This window comes from Vanellus vanellus (genome assembly GCF_965231255.1).
Source record: "Vanellus vanellus genome assembly, chromosome: 1".
NCBI lineage: Eukaryota > Metazoa > Chordata > Aves > Charadriiformes > Charadriidae > Vanellus > Vanellus vanellus.
Window position 1 is genome coordinate 33,194,133 of NC_138905.1, and position 23,484 is coordinate 33,217,616.

At 37.0% G+C, this 23,484-nt stretch overlaps 1 protein-coding gene across 3 annotated transcripts in view; it reads right to left on the reverse strand.

Annotated features, from left to right (window-relative positions):
* Positions 1-2,934: 2,934 nt before the first annotated feature.
* The window catches only part of GXYLT1 (glucoside xylosyltransferase 1), a gene marked incomplete at its 5' end in the record, with an annotated part of 34,744 nt that continues 14,194 nt past the window's right edge, over positions 2,935-23,484 (reverse strand). For all 3 annotated transcript variants that reach the window (XM_082498453.1, XM_082498452.1, XM_082498451.1), the window contains 6 exons: positions 2,935-4,205; positions 5,717-5,889; positions 6,198-6,321; positions 14,630-14,881; positions 15,464-15,589; positions 17,645-17,819. In XM_082498453.1, coding sequence (XP_082354579.1) covers positions 4,044-4,205; positions 5,717-5,889; positions 6,198-6,321; positions 14,630-14,881; positions 15,464-15,589; positions 17,645-17,819 — 1,012 coding nt within the window. In that variant the 3' untranslated portion in view covers positions 2,935-4,043. The remainder of the gene's footprint in view (positions 4,206-5,716; positions 5,890-6,197; positions 6,322-14,629; positions 14,882-15,463; positions 15,590-17,644; positions 17,820-23,484) is intronic.

Below are 23,484 nucleotides of genomic sequence, written 5' to 3' on the forward strand. Positions count from 1 at the left end.
GAATGACTGCATCTTTTCCCCTCCCCTTTCAGCATGACTGTTAAAAAACCCACTAAAACCAGTATCACTAAATAGCAGTAAGGGGACAGTTATTTATTACTGGTTTCAAAGAGTTTAACTCAGGGAATACACAGCAATGACTTACAGTTAAAGAGCTGCTGTTCCTTTCCTTGGAGTTCAAAGGAAACAAGGAACCAGGCTTTCAAGAGATACCTGGCTGTCCTTCCACATAAGGGGCTGACACAGGAAAAGTCAAATGATTTGACTGAACCGAGGATGCTAACCCTTACATCTACCAAATCAGAAATCAGGCTCAAGGATAGAATACTATTTCAAAATTGTCAATTACTTTTCAGAAATCTGTAGGTTCTCCAAGCTGTTGTTAAAAATTTTGCATTCCTTGTTATCTCAGTATTTTATCCCTATGGGTCCAGTGGAGGCTAAAACAGATGGCACCCAGATATGGGATGAGCATTTAAAATCCAGATCTAGAATGACAGTCACTGCTTTGATTAAAGGAACTTGTAATCATATAGATCAAGTAGGCAGACAGCAGCCAAGCATCTATCATAAGAGAGGGCAGGGATAATATTAATTGATTCAGGGAAGAAACTACCAGATGATCACTCAAGGAACATAATGACTTTACTAAATGCTCAAAAATTCCTCCTACCCAAACACTCTCAAACAGCAATCTGAAGGGAAAAAAAAAAAAAAAAAAAAAAAAAATCCAACCACAGTAGGACTACAGGTCCTCCTTTAATTACATGTCTCTGCAAAGAGACCTGTAATAATATCTCCCATAATTTTTATAAGCATTCAAAATGAAAGAGACTAGCGATTATCTTTGAAAAGCAGTGCAGGGAAAAGGGGAAGGGGAGAAGAAAGAAGCCTTGTAGAAATTTGCTAGCAAATATACAAGAAGATGCACAGTTTAAATGAGGAGACTCTAAAGAATTGAATGCAGCTGTGCATAATGCAACCGCAAAACTGAAGAGACACAACTGAACTTCTTCAAAGCAAGAATTTCCGATTACTTAATATTCCTTCAAGAAACTTAAAATTTTAATAGGCCTACAAAGGCTTAAAAATGCGTTGGAGAACCACAAATCTTAAATTTTATGACAACCTTGGAGGACAAGCTGTTCTTATACAGATCCACTAAGTGGTTACAAGAGAGATATTTTGAGAACTACTTTAAAATGAGATTTTCTCCTCGCTTCCTGAAGTGGAAAATTCACTATTACCTCTGCAAACATCTTCTGGTTTTAAACCTGAATAATAGTTTCTAGTAGTCTCCTAGGACTACAAAGCAACTCTGAAGCAACCTGCAGTTCTATAGAAAATTACCCTGCGTTACTTAAGATTTGGCAGTTAAATACAGAAAGCAAGTTTAAGTGTTTCTCTGTAGAACTAAACTGGGATCAAACAACATTCTTCTTTTTTCTAAGGGGACCTAAAGTATATACACTAGTGTTTAATTTTGACTTTCTGGGTTCATGCTTTGCCCACTTGGGCAACTTAAGCAAATAACTTGGCTGTTATTTGTGCAAAACTTTGTAGGAATTTAAGTAGTTATTCTCTAATATAGATATATATATATAGGGTAGATATAAGTTTCTACACATATAGGCGCACAACCTTACAAACCAGGTATTGAAATGCTTCAGAATATAACTGGTTTCTATCCCACCACTTGGTTTTTAAGTCTTCTTACTGTCTCCAAATTTTTTCTTTGTAAGTCAGATTTCTTTTTAAAAAGTAGGTCATCTTTCTAAATTTAAGACATAGAGATTACAGAACTAAAAATTTATTTGAAACAAACAAATACTCTGAAGAGTTACTTACTGGAAGCTACTAAGCACTTGCTGGTTTTTAGGTTTTCTAAAGTGTTCATGAGTGTTACTTGGGACTGGATAGTTGAGGTTTATATTAACAAAAATTAAATAAGAAATACAGCATAAGGCAGTATATTCTGCTATTTGTAATAAGCTAAGTAAACATCTCTTGAAATAAGCACAAAGTAAAACTTTTTTTCTATCCTATGATAACTTTCAATATTAACCCTTTTTGTTTTATTCCCCCACAAAAAATGAAATTTAAGTAGAAAGGTTACTGCTAATGTTCACATTCCACTCTTTTTCTAAAATGGCTCATAAGGTTTTAAGCAGTACCTTCACATGCATAAAACATAATAAAAATCAATTCAAAAGTGAAAGTTTCACCAAAGACAAATACAAAAAACAGGCCAAAAAAAAGAACTTTTAAATACAAACACACAGTACAAGTAAAAAAAAGCTGACAACAAACTGATATAAAAATCAGTATTTATGTAAAAAAATAATGCATTGTATATTGTAAAATCAGTCAATAACAGTATTCACCTTCACACAGATTTCTAGATTTTCAGACTTCAAATGGTTACATAGCAAGGTTACATAGCAAGGAGAAGAGACCATACCTACATGTGAGGCAGACTGCTTTCTAGTTTCCAGCCCAGAAATTTACACCCTGAGCCAGCAGGGAGATTAAGAGCAGAACATAAACTCTGCTTACAGTGGAGTGCATTTTTCTACTGCTAAAGCATTCATCCAGCTCACATGGATCTGGGAGTCAGAGCCAGCCTGCCTTTGACAAAGAAACAGCCACAGAAGTTAGGCTTCTAAAATGGGGATGGGATGAAGGTGCAAGTCAGCGAGTGGATCCTCCATGTTCAACATACAGGAACTTTTCTGGAATCCAAAAACTCACTTTATGAAGACTTCATCTCAGTTAGACAGGTTATCCAAGTTCAAATATACTTTACAAATACATTTCATACCATGCAATTTTAAATAATATTTTACTGTAACACTAGAACTCAACCTTTTTCTTCATGTTTTTCTCTGAAAAAGAGTTTGTATTATATAAACAGAACACTTTTTTTTCTCCCACTAAGACAACTAAAGAAGCAGTAAAGAAATGCTTACCTGTTGTAAATCGCTATCACCCTATTGACAGTAATGCATTCATGTAGTTGAGGGTCTAACCCAAAACTATTTTAAAGCCATGTTATTAAAAAAATATGGTAACAGGATATATTTTCTAAGAAACACATCTAATATACAGTCTGATGAAGCATCAGAACTCTTATTACAGCTCTTTGCTTTTAGGTACCAAATACTCTATAACCATTAGGTAATAATTCTTAGTAAGGAAATACAACAACTGTTTTGAGGGGTTTTTTTCTACTTTCAAAATGCCCTATAAAGCTGCAAAATCATGTCATTTTAAAAAAGTATTGTAAGACAACTTCATATTGAATTTTTGCTAAAGAATACCTCAACTCTACCTTTCGGCCACGATGGCTCAATGATGTTGAATCAAATACTGTATATTAAAAAGTCTCCATATCTACAGAGAAAACTAGTATCACATCGCATACTAGTTATTAATTTCTCAGCAAATCGTATTTAGTGTGCAGTTTACATCGAAGATGAGCAAAACAAGATTGTCAAAACAGTACTTCAACATGTAAGAGATGAACATATAAAGGCACATACAGATTGTCAATGATATCACATTTCTTTGAAAACAGAGTATTTTCTGCACTTGTAAACAACTTTGTTTACATAAAGGCTTACACCTTTAAAGTGAGGTTAGTGCTGCTGACTCAGTTATTGCTACATTCACAGTTTAACAGAATTATAGACTATATATGAGGTACACTTCGAAATAGAGCCATCTTCATTTCTTCCTTGCTCATTTGATCATTAGATAACTGAATTATGCAGACTAGAACTACTGACCATAGAAGCCAGTAACACCCAAATCATCAGATCCAAGATAAACATTAGCAGTGATTAAACTTCAAAGGAGTAAAAAGTCACCTCTGCAGAAATAAGTTCCTGTTCTTCATTACATGAATATTTTCTTCATTTTTATGTATGCTAGTAAACTTTTATCTGGGCACATTAAGAGCCAATTCAAGCCATATTAGAATTTTTGCTCCTCTTGACCAGTATGTTAATTCAGTCTCTTGATTTTACAGCTTGGAGTAAGAATCACCTTCCCTTTGATCTTCTGGCATACAAGTCTCTTATGCTTTTTGTTAACTGCTTTATGAACACTTTGTATACTCTTCCACAATATGTATGTGTGGTTTTCCGTAATTCCAGTTCTAGGGGTTGCAACAGGGAATGAACCAGATCATCTCCAAATGAATACTGTAAAGAAGTTAAGAAAAGAAGATTTAAGGTCAATATGGGAGGAGCGTCATTGTTCAGAGTTATTAAAGAGTTTTATAAAAATGCCTTTGAACACCATATTTACTTTCTATAGGCTTATTAAATGTTTTCAAGAACTTAGAGAGCTTCTGAATGCAATATTTGAAAAACAAGTATAAATTACAGAAGTATTGTCTAATGTTTTCAATAAGCCTAACAAGCCAGATTTAAAAAAAAAAAAAAAGTAAGCAAATGAACATATCCAGACAGGCAAGGAGGAAATTTAAAATTACCTTATTAAATTAAAAAACTTACAGATCTAAAACTATTTCTGGTAATTTGTTTGTTGAACAGTAACTTTCTTGAATGACATATAACTTTTAAGGAATACAATTCTTGTCAAATTATAATGAAACAACAGTATGAAAATTGTTACTACTGAAGTTTCATTAAACTGAATGATGGTCAAACACATGCTATGTTTAACATGGACATGAAATAAAGCAGTCATTAATTCAACAGTGCAATATTTTTTAAAAACAAATGATAAGCTAAAACAGCATTTCAAAGTAATGTAATTTTGTTCATCTTATTACCACTGAATCAGCAGTGTTTTACGTACTTTCTCTGACATATTCATAAACCAAATGGGATCATAAATAAAAATAAATAATTTTTTCTTCTGTTTTTGACAATGCTCAAAGGAAACAAAGAAATCATATTTTTATGGAAACACATTCACTTTCCCTGCAATGTATTCTCAGACCCCCAAAAGTACTTTTCCTCATTTTTATATCCATATGACAACATGTAATAAAGCACCATTAAAATATACTATTGATTTTTGAAGGTTATACACACACAATAGCCTGCTACATTAAGATGTGCATCAGTGCTAAATTTTACAGCTCTTCAGTGAGTATACTGATGCAGTGATAAATAGTTTATTAGATGACTTATTTGCAGAATGAAAAGAAGTCACTGTGCTTAGCATTTAAAGGAACAGCAACATGTTAACGCACTGAATCTCTCGAAAAGGTCAAAGCATGATGTGAAAAAATATTTTCAACAATCCAAATCTATCTACAATTAAATGTTGAAATGCTGCAGTAAATACGTACAAACTTTGGGAAGAAGGTTTTTTTCCACATCTTAAAAATTTCTAGAAAAATTAAGGTTCTGGTGATCTCCAAATGCTCATACAGTTTACTAGTTGTATTTATTAAAGGAATGGTAATAAACCTTTGAAATAGACATTGACAACTACAGGCAATGTTTTAGAATCCTAACCAAGACAGTCTACACCATGTTTCAAAAGATGCTCATCACAGAAGAAATACACTGGAATTCTATCCAAGCAGTAAACAAAAAACTGGTGAAACACTTCAAAGGGAAAAATACGTTGTTGCAATCAAGGTAAGTATTAACAAAACCTACAAAATACTTGCAGCACTGTACATAAAAATACACAAAAAATAACTTCATGCAAGTACAATGTTGAAAACACTTACATTTTTTATTGCTTCATAGACAGCCCTGAAAGTCGGTTGTTTATCATCATGGTAAACACCTCTGTTTCCATGAAGAATAAATATACCTTCTTCTTCAGCTTCCTTACAATTACTTCCATAGATGCAGTGGTCAGGCCGATAATTCCATTGGCATGGAAAGACATAAAGACTTTCTGTGCAGATAAATGAGAAGTCTGGATTAAGTACCAAAATTGTTTCAGGAAATACACTAATATTCTCTTTTTTCTTAAGGCTGCTTCATAAATTTCTGTACAGTTGTTTTGAAACCTAACAGCTAATTACACTCTGGGAAGCTCCAGTGCTGTCTGTCAAAGCAAACACTTTCAAAAAATGAAAGAAGTGAAAAGTCCCTTGAATGCTTCCACTGAAAAGTCTGCTAAAAGATTATTTTCCTGGATTTTTGAACATTATAGAAAAGATCAACTTTGTCATGTTAGACTTAGAATCTATGTGGATTTACCTGGATTGTGAAAAAACATAATGTTCAATAGATCCTGATCACCCCACGTTATGTTCAACTTGTACTTCTTCAGCAGTGGCATAAGGATTTCACCCCACTGTAATCGGACTGGTGTCATATCATTCTATTAGACAAAACAAAGCAAAACAACATACACTCAAAACAACTATACCTTTAAAGAAGGAAATGCCCTACAGATTCACCATAATTTGCTTTTCAAAGTTACAAATCTCAGATGTATAGATGATTTCTTCCTTTTAAGCGAACGAGCACATCTAAGGAAAATAGTTATGGACATTTCCAATATGCTTTATTTCTCAATTATAATGTTATAAGGAAAATTATATGCACCTCTTCTATGTAACTGCCACATTAAATTTTTGCCTTCAAGATTTCCCTCAAAACATCTTAAGCAAAAGTTCTAAGAAATAGCAAGGTTTCTTTATACAGCAGTAGGATCTAACAAAAAAAGTGATGCATGCAAGTAGATGGGCACTATTTAAATATCTGCACTTTGTGCAATTTCTCTGTCTTTATCACAGAGTGATAATATTCATAGCTTTTAAAGTTAACTTCAAAAATTCAAAACAGATCAATATAAAATTAATTATTAAAAAGTTCCAAACACATACAGCTGAAAAATATTGGCTAGAAAGCAGTGTACAAAAATACAGAAATCCTTCAAAGGTTTTCAAAAGAATTTTCATTGAGTTGAACTAATTTTTTTAGTTACTGAACTTGAACTTCTACAGCAAAGGCACAACTTCTCACTAGCAAAAGGCAGTGAGACTCTACACCAACCGCTCCTACTTAATTCCCAAATTCTTGATTTAGCAAAATCACTTCAAAGGAAAAGGAGGAGTTCTTCTAAGGTTTTGGCTGAGAAGATGCTACTTGGAGTAAACTGGCCTACACTGAACTCCATGTTACCAAAGGGGTTACCGTCTGCAGCGTAACAGGTTACATACTAAAGCTACTTTACATCACATTTAAGCTCAATTAGAACAGAAAAGGAACAAGGCTGCTCACTATATACCTTCTACTTCAGTTGGGAGAGTAAGGATGGAATAACAGTTAAGCCCCAAAGACAGAAAATTCCTGAACAAGTACAGGATTGTACCCTTGATTCTTTTTAACCAAGTTGCCAAAAAAAAAAAAAAAAAAAAAATTAGAACTCCAGAATTGTTTGGGATCCGTATACAGAAACACCGTTTTGAGAAACAGAAAATATTACCAGCAGCAAAATATTCATTTTCAGAATTACAGTATCAAAGACTTTCTTCTCCAAACTTTCCACTGACAAACCAGAAAGTTCAAAAATTAGCAGTTCAGTTTTCAGTCTTTCCTCAAATCATTTCAGCCATCAAATATGAAGAGCTTTCAGAATTGAAGACAAAAGAAAGAAATACTATCAGATTTCAGACAAGAATTAATACAAAAAAGATCTATAGCTTATATTATGTAAGAAGCCAAAAGGAATACTACAGTCCCTTCTGTCCTAAAAAATTTATGACTATGATTGCTTGCAAGTATTTGATGAAAGCAGCCATAAGAAATGCCCAAGAGAATTCTTCTCTAGCAAGAATTATCATTAGACTCAGTGAAATGCGATTAAAGAAAAAACAAAGGCTTAACACCAAAACCTTCCAAAAAGCGTATCAATTGAACTGAATCACAGAAGGTAAAGGTGACTCCCTCACCTGACCTTTGCCATTTATACATATTGGCCTAAGGTTTAAATTTAGCCTCAACACTAAGAATTAAAACCAGAATTAAATTAGCTCAGTGATAGGATAATCATGATAAGAGAATATACAGTAGTAAATAAAGTTTTAGAGCATCCCATAGAAATGTTACTTTAAATTTTTAAAGTCATTATTTCATATAATTTTCATTTAACCTGTACAGTTTTAATAGCAATGAAATCCAGAGTATATCGCAAGGAGATGCAAAGCAGGTTAACAGCATACATCACGTTGCCAGATGTCTAGAAGCAATACTACTTGACAAATAGCACTATCAGATTTAAGAATTGGAAATTGTAATATTTCAATAACCTTTGCATAAATAGAAAAGTTATATATTAATTTACCAACGCTGATGTATAATGAAACCAGTGTAGGAATCACAGAGTAAGAGAAATTATTTTAATAGTTATACAACCTCCTCCTTTAAAATTCTACTGTAACCTGCAGTGAGGTCAAACAGTGTGAAATAGAATGCTCAACTTTAATCAAAATTGATGACAGAATTGTTTTTCAAGTTACTCAAGTAAATATGAGAAAAATAACTGTATGACAACTTAAGGACTTCCAAAATATAAATTTCCTCTCCAACATTCAGCAAGTTGCAAAGAAGGTAAAAAAGTTTCAAGAAAAAAAAAAAAAACAACCCACAATGGTAGTAGGCATTTCTGTGATGCTGTCAAGTTGATACAGACAGGCTCTTATGACCCCTCAAAATTCTAGTTTTTTTGAATGGAAGGAAATGTGTAAGAACAAAATATACATAAGGATGTTAAGATATTCTCCTACAGTTTTTTTTTGTTTAGATGCTGTGCTTTAATTAGTTTGGCCATTACTGATTTCTGTCCCAGAAGACTTCTGCTTGGCCAAGGCTTAAGTCAGACTTAGAAGAGCTGTCACATTTATCCTGTAGCAACCTAGTATTACCTGTCTCTTAATTCTAGTAAGAAAATATAAAGTTGAGAAAAAATACTCAAATCATACAGCAATATCTAAACAAACTGCAGCTTTGTCCCACAAACAGTTGACCAACTGAAATTTCCTTAATGCCAAATGAGAGCAAGCCCTCTTCCTTCTGGTTACATGACTCTATCCTGTTCTCGGACTAAGTGTAGTGCTAACACTCAACTAGATATTTTTGTCAGCTGATTTACTTCACTAACCCAGCAGAAGGATTTCTTTTTTCTACTGTTACCAAACTTAATGGAATCATAGAAGGGACCAACAAACACCAGAGGCTAGGACAAAGTAAATAAGAAAAGCAAGGAAATGCAGCTGGTAAGAGAAAGGAACCTTCCTTTTCGAAGCAATTAGCTTTTGCACAGGCTCACCATATTTCTTGGAACTATAGCCTTAAGCAATACTGAATGGTAAAAAAAAAAAAAAAAAAAAGTGTATAATGGCTTAGCTCATAGAAACTCTCTGAATTTTCTTTTTTTGTATAAAGCATACCCATGAATCTCTCCTTTGCACACACTATCTGGAGTTCTTTTCTTTGAGGCTTGTTAGCTTTTTTAAGAGCTCATTCCCTTCCATGACTGCCCACATCTCAGGCATCACAACAACTGAATTTCTCAATAAATTTGATAAAAGTCTTTGTTCTTTATTCATAAAGCCTCACTGGTCTAGGACTTTTCGTTAAAATGCCATATCTGCAGTATTTGCTACCTCTCTGAGTTTAAAAGTATTTACATCCATATGTATGCAAATATAAAAGAAAGAGTCACCTATTTCTGTCTCCTAAATAGAGAATCTGTCTCCTAAATACCCTAAAAACCCACAGTTTTAAATCCATTGTATTGGAGGAATATACTGATCCAAAACTTCCACTTTTTAGACAAATGCTCTAGCCACCACAGTCATACATAAAGGTCTACAGGCAGCTTTTTAAAGATACACAAATTTCCATAACTTTTATATTCCTTGAGGAATTTGTTGTCTCATGAATGAATATAAACAAATTTGGACCTTCCTATAAGACAACAAAATGTTTTCTAGCTCTACTGTACTTCACTGGAATAGTTAAGGGGACACAACATGGGACAGTACTGTAAGGTCCAAAAGCATCTGCAGTGGGGTATTAGCACAGCCCCTACCCCTGAATTTGGTCTCTCTTCTAAAGGCTCAAGACTAGTAGCTTCTTTGCTATCAGTAACAAGGGAAGCTATACACTCTCAGGCATACTGTATATAGTCTCAACTGCGCTAAACCCTTTTGAAGTTTTGCTGTGAGGCTTGCTACTTTCCGTATTGATGTATCCTCCTTTTAAGACATTCCAGGAACCTGAAGATGAAAACAAAGTCTCCGCAAGTCTCCACTAACAGCAGCGTTTTGGTACTAAAGCTTGTGCATCCTAGGGTCCTGTGATGCTCCGCAAGCTTGTGGGACCACATCCTGGATCCTAAGGGAGCATAAACTAAATGGCTTAGAGACCACTCAGCAGGGGAGCCAAGACCTCAGTAATCAATGCTGGGTAAGAGAAACTCAGTTCCTGCTTTGTCACTGCCCAGGCTGAACTGTTTAGCTACATCATGAGAGGAAAATGACAAACCACTATTATTCCTAACTTTCAGGTCACAGAATCATAGAATGGTTTAGGTTGGAAGGGACTTTAAAGATCATCCAGTTCCAACCCCCCTGCCATGGGCAGGGACACCTCCCACTAGACGAGGTTGCTCAAAACCCCAGCCAACCTGGCCTTGAACAATTCCAGGGAGGGGGCATCCATGAATTCCCTGGGAAACTTGTTCCAGTGCCTCACCACCCTCAAAGTGAAAAATTCCTTCCTAATATCTAATCTAAATCTACCCTCTTCCAGTGTAAAACTGTTAACCCTCATCCTATTGCTACACTCCCCAATAAAGAGTCCCTCCCCATCTTTCCTGTAGGCCTCCTTTAAGTATTGGAAGGCTGCTACAAGGTCTCCGCAGACCCCTTCTCCAGGCTGAACAATCCCAACTCTCTCAGTCTGTCTTCAGAGGAGAGGTGTTCCAGTCCTCTAATCATCTTTGTGGCCCTCCTCTGGACTCACTCCAAGAGGCCCATGCCTTTCTTATGTTGGGGGACCCAGAGCCATGCAGTACTCCAGGTGGGGTCTCACAAGAACAGAGTAGAGAGGGAGAATCACCTCCCTCAACCTGCTGGCCACGCTTCTTTTGATGCAGCCCAGGATACAGTTGGCTTCCTGGGCTGCAAGCACACACTGATGTTGAACTTCTCATCAAACAACACTAAGTCCTTCTCCTCAGGGCTGCTCTCAATCCATTCTCTGCCCAGCCTATATTTGCGCTTGAGATTGCCCCAACCCACGTGCAGGACTTTGCACTTGGCCTTGCTGAACTTCATAAGGTTCACACGGGCACACCTCTCAACCATGTCCAGGTGCCTCTGGATGGCATCCCTTCCCTCCAGCATGTTAACTGCACCACACAGCTTGGTGTCATCAGCAAACTTGCTGAGGGTGCACTCAATCCCACTGTCCGTGTCGCCAACAAAGATGTTAAACAGCACCAGTCCCAGTATCAACCTAGTAGCTGTCTGGTTAGACATCCTCAAACTGTTCTGACTGGACTGCGCACGCTACCACAAGCCCAATACTATAGGACACTTCTCTCTTCTTCACTTAGGAAGAACTAAGTTGGTAGCATGGGTTAGAAATTATGAGGTAGCCTCCTGTTGGAAACAATTCTGAGCCTTCCAATACCAGAAAGTCTCCACAGATAAGTATGTTGTTCACTGAGAGTAAGGTCTAACACGGAGTCTTAGCAAGCCAGTCACGCTGGAGAAAGTATCCAGCTCTACAAATTCAAAGTTTGAACACATAGCAAACATTACACTTGCCAGAAACATATAAAGACAGAAGCAAAATGAGGTGGAACGAATGCCCACAGCTAGATTCTCAGCATTTGTTATATAAGGGCCTGAGAGATACTGGGGCAAGGCTTTAAATCAAGAAGGGTATCCAAAGATACCCAAAGATCCAAATGCTTCAGCTGAACCAGAAAATCCATGTATGTCAAAACACCATGCATCCAAATATTTTATCTGTGTTTCTTACTCAAGGTAACCAGACTAAGACTCCAGGAAAGATGTTGAAAACCAGGGGGGAAGGGGGGAAGGATATAGCAATGGAAGGAAAAAAGATGAATTTCACGCAAGAGAAGTTCTCAGCAACCATGTTAAAAGCTGCACACAACAACAAAAAACCAAACCCAAACTAACAAACAAAACCTACCAACCCCCAAAAACCTGACTTATACAGAACAGACCATCTTTTTTATTTCTTTTTTAATTCTTACTATCAAGTAAGAGTGAAAGAATATTTCTTTACATGCACCACTAGTCCCAAATGTTTGAGGAATAGCCACAGTGCACACACAAACATTCCTGGACAAGCATGAAGTTCAGAAGACATGTGAAAGCAAGGGCCAGAAGTATATATGCATCAGACACAGAAGGGGAAGTGTAAGTTTGAAGCAACTTTAAAGTTTTGGGAAGGATGTCAAAGAATGATGATTAATGATTATGGGCAGAAAATGCTGTATTTCTAACATTTAAAACAACTGATGTGGAGTAAGGGAATGGGTTGGTTGCTTTTTTTATTTATGTTAACTAAAGCCATCAAAAAGGGCTTTAAATCATGTGCTTTGCTATTGGGAAGGTTTGCTCTGTTTCTGCCTCCCTTTCTCAAGTGCCCTTTCATAATTCTGAATATTTAGTATACTTGCAGAGCACTGGGTAGCTCACTCCAGTCTCAGTTCCTTTCCCTTAATGTTATGAATGCTAAGCCTGCAATTCATCAAGCAGATTTGCCTAGTACAGTACATACTGAACAATTTGAGAAAGAATATTAAGATTAATGCTTTCAGCACAATTCAAGACTTGGGGTTTTTTGTTCTGATTCCCTGTAACAGTTATGACACACAACCTGCCTCACTACAGGAAAAAGTTCAGTGGCCCACTTAGCCAGAAACTGTACATCATGTTAGGTATACTGAAGTTTGTCAGAAGGATCACGAGAAAAGCGTATGGATTTGTGCCTTGCCTTACAGCTAAAATCTTATAAATCACAGGTATTTACCTCCATAATAAAGAGCAATTATAAAAAAATCACTTCCTCCAAGGCTGGTTTGGTTTAGCAATCTGACATGTTTCATTGCATAATAATATACAATATGGCAACAGCAGGAATATATAGTAGATATTTTCAGGACCTGGAAAATACTCCAGTCCTCTAGTACCAAGGGAAAGCAGCAATATTCCATTTTGAATTTCAAAATATTAATGAATGATTTCACCTACTTACATCTGTATATACAGACTTAAATTTTAAGAAATGACCAGTTTTAGGTGTTAAGGAGAAAGGACTTTATGTTGTTCTCTAGAAAACTGCAGTTAATTTGAAAGACAATTTTAGTATCCTACATAATCTGTATACTGCTGAAAATGTTAACTTCTATTTTAGTAAAAATGCATAAAGTTTCCAATAAATTGATAACCTAAGTTGTATTGAGAAGCCCAACCAGAATTCTGGCACAGCATGAATAAAAGACTAACCTTATCTCAGAGTTTACCACACTAAAAATAATTCACTACACAGAAATCTGTTGTCAGAGACTAAGATACACGCTGTTTTCAGTCCCGTATTTTTCTTGTTACACTTTCCAATATTTTCATTTTTTCAGATGCTATAAATCAGGAAAACAAACAAATAAAGTAGACAGTGCAAGATTCCACTGATGATATATACAGAGAAGTTTTTCTTGGGGAAACTACAGCTATATATTATAGCTGCTATAACCTTCTATTTTAACTACAACCAATATATTCTCCATTTTTCTTAAATTTTCTGTAGTTCCATAACAAAAATACATAGCAAGAATGTTAAGATGAAAGCTAAATCTTTCTTAAATTAGAAATGGGAGAAGTAATGTCTACTGCAAGTTTATATTGCCCCTGTTATTGGTGCACCTTCCAATAGTTGACTGCATGATTATTTTTCCCTAATCCATCTTCTCTTAAACAGAGAAGTACTTTTTCCCTTAGCATAATCATATAGCACTGCTTTTGTACCCATGTTTCAAGCCCTTAAGAAAAAACTTCCTATCTGTGAAGCAATGACCATTGCTGCTGCTGCATGCACTACTTTAGTAAGCACTTTCATGATGAACTTATTTCTCTACAAAAACTATGACTTCAAAGTAAATCAAAAGAAATTTAAGGTAATAATCACCTGGTTACAATTTAAGAGATCAAAACTTGGAACCAGTACAGTTAAAATAACTTACTAAATGTTTTAGCACCACCTCCTGGTCATACCTCTACACACATTTTTAAAGTAAGTTTACGGTATACATTAAGTCTTCAGTGATCTCTACAGAGAAGAAAAAAATACCTGAATAGCTACTGACAAATACAATTTACATCAGACTGTATCAAGTCACAGGATCTCTCAGAACTAAGAAAAATTAAAACTATCAAGCATGCTTGAAGTTCAGCAATAATCCAAGTCTTAAAGTGAATGACATTTAAAACCACAAGTTAGATACCATTTTAAACACAGCATATTTTTAGAGCATTATTCCATTTACATGAAAAATATTTTGAAAAAGACTGTCCCAATGAATTTGAAACAGGATTAGAATTTAAGATGTAAAACCAGAGAAGATATCAAGGAAACACACATACCTTGAAATACTTTCTTCTGATACGCGTCATATTCATTAACATGACTCCAGAATTTATTCCAGTTACTCCATAATAGGGATGTCTAGCAAAGCGATTGTACCACCCGATACGAGGCTCTTCATGTTCCGGTGCCATTGCAGCAATTTGTGTGGAGTTGAACTTTCCCAGAAAAGACCAAATATCATCAACAGGTCTCAAAAACAGGATGTCAGTATCGACATACAGTAGCGAATCCACATTTTTGAGGATTAACTGCGAGGGAAAGAAATTTAAAACAAAACTTTTAAGTTTTATTGAGCTTCTCTTCATAAAACAAAGGTTGGTGCCATTACACAATAAAGTTTAATATATTTTTGACATATGCAAATAAATTCATGTTAGACTGACAGTTTGCAGTCAATAACTTTGTCATTGTTCCCTCTTCTCTCATTTTGGAGAATTTCTGTAGAGTGAAAATGAAGTTTTATATAGAATAGTAATGCAAAGACACTCAGCTTACATTTTATATCCCTAGGCTCCTCAGGAATAGGTTGCAGGCCAGGTGAAACATTAACATGACAGGAGCTCCTATCCCTCTGAGAGGATGACACAACCTGTACCTCTCACTGAGGATACTGAATCATAATGCAGCAACTGAGAAAAGGACTTTTATTCCATAGTGCATTAGTGCCACAGAAGAAGGTTAAATTCAGAGGGCTTTTTAGGATGTTGCAAAAGTAGGTTTTAGAAATAGCAGTAGTTCTTAATTTAAAACTAAGCAGAAATTAGATTAATAAGGACAGCTTTGTGCTTCATAAACAGACTTCTGTATTGTCCTACTACAGAATAACTTACTGGCAAGAACAGCCTTTGTGAAGCACACGGTTTAAACAATTTCTTCCATTCTGCAGCACTTTCAGTTGGAAATGTTATTGGATATAATGTGTAATTAACTTTTCCTTCATAGGGGAAGTCATCAAGCTATGTGAAAAGAAGAAACCACAAAAATTACTTCAGTTCAATTCTATTAGAAAAAAGACATCAATCCCCCACTCAAATTGATAACTGAACACAACTGCAGCACCTCTTTCCCATAACAGAAATGCTTCCATAACTATTCAAAATACTTGAACAAAATGTGGCACCTGCAGGCCACTATGACGAAAACACAACTTATCAGATCATATACAAAAGTAAGAGCAAGTAAAATAAATTAGTAGTTATAAAAAGTAAACCCAAACAAAACTTTTTCCTCTCTTAACTAGTTTCCACTGGAGAAATACCAATGAAGTCTTTCTCAATTTAAAATAACCTTACCAAATTTTTGCCAGTTACCATTTGCATGACATTAGTGTATATATAAGGGAGGTGATTCTGTCCCTCTAGTCTACTCTGGTTATCACCCCACCTGCATCCAGCTCTGGAGCCCCTGACATAGGAAAGACATGGATCTGTTGGAGCGGGTCCAAAGAAAGGCCACAAAGACGATCAGAGGGCTGGAGCACCTCTCCTATGAGGACAGGCTGAGAGAGTTTGGGTTGTTCAGCCTGGAGAAGAGAGAAAGCTCCGGGGAGACCTTATTGCAGCCTTTCAGTACTTAAAGGGGGCCTACAGGAGAGCTGGGGAAGGACTTTTTACTAGGGCATGTAGTAGGGGTAATGGACATGGGGTAATGGCTTTAAACTGGAAGAGCGTAGATTTAGATTAGATATTAGGAAGGAATTTTTCACTTTGAGGGTGGTGAGGCACTGGAACAGGTTGCCCGGAGAAGCAGTGGAGGCCCCATCCCTGGAGGTGTTCAAGGCCACGCTGGATGGGGCTTTGAGCAACCTCGTCTAGTGGGAGGTGTCCTGCCCATGGCAGGGGGGTTGGAACTGGATGATCTTCAAGGTCCCTTCCTAAACCATTCTATGATATCAGTACGAATAACATACTAATGTCATAGTTAGTATGACATTTTAAACCACAAAAGGTTTCCCCCTCTACTCTGCACTGGTGAGGCCACAACTGGAATACTGTGTCCAGTTTTGGGCTCCCCAGTTCAAGAGGGACAGGGAACTGCTGGAGCGAGTCCAGCAAAGGGCAACTAAGATGATTAAGGGATTGGAGCATCTCCCTTATGAGGAAAGGCTGAGAGAGCTGGGACTCTAGCCTGGAGAAGGCTGAGGGGAGACCTTACTAATGCTTACAAGTATCTAAAGCGTGGGTTGAAGGAGGATGGAGCCAGGCTCTTTTCAATGGTTCCCAGTGACAGGACGAGGGGTAATGGGCACAAGTTAGAACATAGGAAGTTCTGTTCAAATACACGGAAAAACTTCTTTAAGGTGAGGGTGACAGAGCAGTGGCACAGGCTGCCCAGGGAGGTTGTGGAGTCCCCTTCCCTGGAGATTTTCAAGACCCGCCTGGATGCAGTCCTGAGTAATGTGCTCTAGGCAATCTGCTTTAGCAGGGGAGTTGGACTAGATGATCTCTAGAGGTCCCTTCCAACTCTGAAACTCCGTGATTCTGTGAAAAATAGTAAAACCTTCCCCAACTATATACTAGTCAGCTTCTAATACTGCCACTCTAGTCATGTTATATTCATTAACTGGTATTGGCAAAAACTAGGCATAACCATATCTACCATTTTCAAAGACTGACATTTTACCTTGTTTAGACAATGTAAGGCTGACTCATATTGTAAGCACAAAAAGGGGGCAAAAATGGACAGACCTCTATTTTCCCTTGTAAAACCAACTTTAAATAAGATCACACAAGATACTGTTTTGTGTTCAGAACTTCAAGTTTGTATTTAACAGATTCAAGGTGACAAATCAGGAAGTTCTGGTCTGTCTCTATGAAAAGCTTTGATATTAGCAACTGGTGTTTTGCCACAGGAAAAAAAAAATCAAAAATCTCCATGAAAGATTTGAAAGACTTGCAAATATTACCGTATTTTTAGACTTCTGCCTTTCTGCCACTATATCCAACAACTACTACCCAAGAAGCAGAGAAACTGTACTATAAATTGATTAAATAAATTATTTGGGTACTTACTATGTCTTTGAAACTCTCATGCAACTGGTCCTCAGCAAAAATATGAAACTGGAGAGGTTTGATGCTGAAAATAACAGCTGATCTCAACATAGTAACAGTCTCCTCCAGTCTTTCACCACAGGCAACCACAGCTAGATGCATTTCCTCAGAAGGAAGTGTTTCCATATAATCATATCTGATAAAAAATATTTTTTCATTTGACATTATTTCTAGGACAAGCTTAAAGAAAAGCTTTACTATTTACTGCAGCATGTAATTTAACAAAAATATCCTTTATCATATTTAAACCAGCAAAAGATAACTCAAACAGAATATACAGACTACAGCATTACATCTCATATGTAGTTTTACATTTAATCTGAACTATTCTCATATTCACTCCCACCATCCCAGCCTACGAGGGAGAAACAAGGTACGGAAGCGCTATACAGAAACTAAACAAACTTATTTTCTTAGTAATGTTATTATCCATTACTAGCAAGGAATTCCATCAAAATTGCTATGCTAAAAGAAAGATCACGAGAAGTTACATTGAAATGTGAAAGGCTGACAGCCCGTTAAAAGTCTATGCATGAGTTCATTTTCTCCTCTTTCCCTGGACTCAGTACAGAGATAGGTAAACATGATATAAATATAGAAGAGTTAATTCAACAACAAAAGTGAGGTAACCCCTATTTTTAAGAAGTTCTGTTAAGAACATTCTTAAGAGATCTAAGCATTTTGTCTATTTTCTGCTACAATAAGTCCTTCTGTCAAACCCATGCTTCAGGGCTTCTCCTAAGCACTGGCAAAATGCAAAAAGCTTTCTCCTCTCCTTCCACCCTGCAGGAGTTCGACTTGGTTTCAAACAGGGGGAAATCAATATTTCAAATGGCTGTGTGAAATGTCCTGGTGCTCCCAGTGGTTCTGGAAAATCCCTCAGGTACACTGACCACATGCACTGCCTGTGTCCTTGGGGCTAAACCACTGCAAGGTGTGGGGATTGGGACATCATTTCTCCCTGAGAACAGCTCTCCGACAGTTATGGTGAGACTGCCTGTCATGTATTATTCAAGTTACATTTAAAAGTTATTTCATTATTTTAATATAATAGGCTAAAATTATAGAATCATAGAATCATAGAATTAGTGAGGTTGGAAGGGACCTTTAAGATCATCAAGTCCAACCGTTAACCTACCCTGATAAAAACACCACCACTTCTAAACCATGTCCCTAAGCACCTCATCTACCCTTTTCTTAAAGGCCTCCAGGGATGGTGAATCCACCACCTCTCTGGGTAGCCTATTCCAATGTTTAATAACCCTTTCAGTGAAAAAATGCTTCCTAATATCCAATCTAAACCTGCCCTGACATAACTTGAACCCGTTTCCTCTTGTCCTATCACTTGTCACCAGGGAGAAGAGGTCAGCTCCCATCTCTCTAAAATATCCTCAGTTAAATACCACAGCTTGGTAGCAAACACAGTGGACATACTAAACCTAAAACCATGTTCTCCTGGATTTCATGTTTTTAATTAGTCAGAAAAGCTTGCAAAGGTTTTAAATATAGGTCAACTTAAAGCGAACATGCAAAACAATATTCTGCGCCTGAGCTATTGGCACAGACTGAAGGGGGGGGGAGGAGGAGCTAACAGAACTAAGAGTATCTGAAGATTTAAATAACAAGTTCAATTCCAAGTTATGCAGGAAAAATAAAAACCTGAAATGAGAAAAGACTTTTCCAAACTAGTAACAGTAGCAAAATGGTTGGCAAACACACCACCTATTCTTAGAAACTCGCCAGAGACGCTTCAAAACAGAAATTAACAGGTGTGATTCTTAGCACATAATCTCCACTAACTAAAACATATTTAGATGCGTACATGCTTTCCTTTAAATTGACAAAAGATACTATGCAAATATGCCTTTCTCTCTTTAAGGCATGGAAGAGCAACCACATTATTTTGAGTTACATGAGGCAAAATATAAGCAAAGATATCGCTGTAAGACTGCTGAAGTTTGACGCCATAAATAATAGCTGCATTTAACAAGACATTCTGAGTTTTGGAAGTTTAATGCCTTGGAACCAAAAAACTCCAGCATCCCAGGGATTTAAGATTAATAACATTTTAATTAGAACATGCAGTCAGTCTTAAGTCAAGGTTTGGGCCATTATTAAAAATCACATGGATGAAAGACCTCATAGGTAGGATTCTAATCCAAAACAGGACACCTAAATGAAGATGCTGACATATGAGACTGTGTCCTAAGTCTCATTAAAACCAATGGAGATCTAGTGAGCAGGATATGAAATGCAGACAGCAATTCATCTTATTTCAAAGTAAATACCTAGGGCTTAATTACATTTCTTTACGTAGGTCTAAGTGACATTTAATATGCTCTAGAATATCCCACCTGACCTCCAGGTGCCAGTCCAAAAGGACTGTGTGTCTCAAAGATCATCTAATCCTAAGGAGACATCTAGGATACCCAAGTGCTTCTCAATTAACACCGGCCATTTACTTCTCAGCAATTTAATGGCTAGTCACCTGGATCATTCTCTATGCTCTTTCAACGTTAAGACGTACTTGACAGACACCTATATGTAGACATCTATATTCAGATTATTTTATCCACAGACTGAAACCTTTTGTAAATCTTGCAGCAAAACCTGAAAATTTAGTCCATCTTAACAGGAAAAAAAGTAAAATAGAATCTTTAAATGTAACTGAGGCATGCCCACTCAGACCTTTATACATAAAGCTAATTTAAACATTACACCATGTAGCAAGTAGCTAATGGAAAAAAAACACAAAGCAAGCTGAATGTGATGAGGGTAGATGAAATCCACAAATAAGTGCATTGCTGCAGTCTGAACAAGCTGCAAGCAGGAGATTAGCCTCATCACTAATCCATTGAAAAGGGAATTACAATAATTAAGCCCTGAAGTCATGAGAGCCTGCAGTGATATTGCAAGGTCATGTGATAAGTAAGGGCACAACCTACACAAACTGCATAGCTGAAAGCCAAGTTCCTGAACCACATGTAACACACAGCTTTCCATGAATAAGATATGACAAAAATTATGCCAAAGCAACTCTAAAACACATTGAAATTCGAAGACTGTATTTTATTATTTTTGTCTAGTGACATCTGTGAATAAAAGAACATTTCAAGCCACACAACAAAAAACAGACTGATATTATCATGCTTTTACAGTCCCTTTGTTCACACAATCTCTCTTCTATGCGTTTCTGACTTTACAAGTTCAATTTTTTAAATCTGTGCTTAAAAATAAATTTTTGAAAAGGCAAAAAAGTATTTAGAAAAAGCTAGTAACAACTGAATTTCAACTTGCACAATATGGGGAACAGCTGGACTCAAATCCATAAGTCTACAGCACAAAGCTTTATCCCTGAAGCAGATGAAGCAAGAAGCCATTGAAAAGAACAAGCGACTATTCCCTCTGGGGACTATCCACTAAGAAGGGGATGGATGAGACATACTAGGTCTCAGACACATATTACAGCAAGAGAAGTTATAAGACTCCAGAATTGTGGTTCTTACTGCAGACTCCGTGCAAAGACATCCTTCAGTGATTTTAAGTTGCATTTGACTTCCCTGCATACAGACCACTGGCAATCACAGCCTCCTTTTTAATAACCAGGCCTCAGTGCTCCTTTTCTCCATATACATATATACAAACATCCCTCCACTCCCAGAGGGAAAGCATTACCCCATCTTCATCTAGGGGCCCTGACTACTTATACCTCTTGTGCTAATCCTCCACTGTCAGCATCTTTCATCACTTTTTCCCTCCTCCTGCCACTAGAAGCAGCACAAAGTTTAAGTTGTCCAGCGGAGCTTATCAGTTTGAGCTCTGCAGTCTCACCTTCAATATTAACATGCCACGACCCATAGAGCACATTATCTATGCCATGACTTGTCTCATTCCCTTCTTCAATGTTATGTCTACATTGACTTTGGTCCTTCTGCTAATTCCTTTCAAAATGACCTGTTCCCAACTGCTGCCGTCTCTACTTCTTCCTGAATTTTCCACCCTCTGTAACCCTTTTCGCCGTCTTCCCTACATTGCTCTCCACTGCAGTTAGTCATGCACCTACCTCACCAGAAGACAGGGGAAGGAAAACCTTGTTCATTTAGACAGCCCTGGGTCTGGTATGACCTAATGACACAAGCTTTTTCAGCAATACATATGGTTTTTTAGCAGTTCAGTAGCCATGTTGAGCATGAGCAAAATAAAATGTATTGTACAAGAACTGCAACTTGTCTGAACCTGAGCAAGCTTGGTATCAGAGTCTCACAGCCCTGGTATCACAGCAATAATCCTTATTGAACCTCAAATCCAGGTTCTGAAAGTCTTAAGACACTTTCAAAAGCAAGGAGATACTTCTAAAAAAACGTTTGGAGGCAATGTGGAAAACACAAAAATACAAATGCAGATTTTTATATGCACATTTCTAATTACTAGTAGCCTGATGTTTTGGTATGAGAGAACTTAGTGGAGAAGCTGGAAAAAGCAACAATAGAGTGAAATACAAACAGCCTATTGTGGGAAGGCTTTTGGATAGACTAACATGGAAAACTCAAGAGCCCTAATGTCTAAAGAAAAAAAAAAATCTCCAATAACATGGTAATCCTAGCTCCTACAGGGGAAAAAGAAAACCCTCTGATAATTAAAATGGAAGAACAAAGAATGCACCTGTAGTCCAACAGAAGATACTGAGCAGGAAGCTATCACAGGATTCCAGTGTTTAGGGACAAGTAAGAGAACTTCAATTGTCTGTAGATATTAATTACGCATGAGTGGTAGGGACAGTAAAAATAAATGAAATCAATCACTTGAGCAAAAGCACCTCACGTACTCCCATGAGTTTAGAAAACACATTAAAAACAATCCACTTTGACACCGTGACAGCAAAAATATATACTTTAAAACATGCTGCTCAGCAGCAAAGTAAAGCCAGGTACAAACCTTGCCCTGAATTATTTCTGTGTTGAAGTGTAGACCTTCATTCTGTACTGATTAATTCTGCTGGGGGGTTAATAACCTCTGACAGAGGAACATAGCTGGATATACTTAATGAATCTGCTACAACAAGATTTTACAGAGTCTGTCTGTCAACACATTGCCTTATGTTTAAAGATGTATATCACGACACACTGTACATTAAATTAGCATTTCTAGGTCATTTAAATTTATGAGTAATAATTGTCTAGTAAGCTACAGAGGTATGTTTTGATGGGTTGTACTCTTCTAGAACCTTCATTGCATCCCAGTTGAACTTTCTGGAAAAAAAAAACCAAACCCAAATGGTATCATTGCTAAAATGCCCACCAGCTCCATGAAGACCTTCGCTATGCCCTCTAGACTTGACACAAGGTAGTGCAGTGGGGGGGAGATGTCTCCTGCATACGTTTAAGGTAGGGTTCTCTTATTCTTACCTAACACACTAAGAGCACAGGTGAGAGGGTACCAAACCCTCAGGAACATGCAGGTAGACATAAGGAATCTTGTATACAGCTCCATCTAATTTGTGATCATTAAGCCTGTCCTAATCCTAGCCAGCTTTATTGAGGTCACAGTACAACAGCTTCTTCTGCTGTGTGCACACACTGCCACCTTCTGAGCTCCAAACCTTCCAGAGCAGCAGCAGTGTTACAGCATCTAGTGTGACCTGGGTACCATTCAAAGAGTTGCCAATGTGACCACGGGCAATTTTATTTTTCTCCTGTTTTTAAAGCACATTCAAGTATAGTGGCACTTAATACAGAAAGCCATGAAGGAACCACAGTCAGCTTTAATTCTGGGTTACAAACTTCGTGCACTAGAGTTCCTTT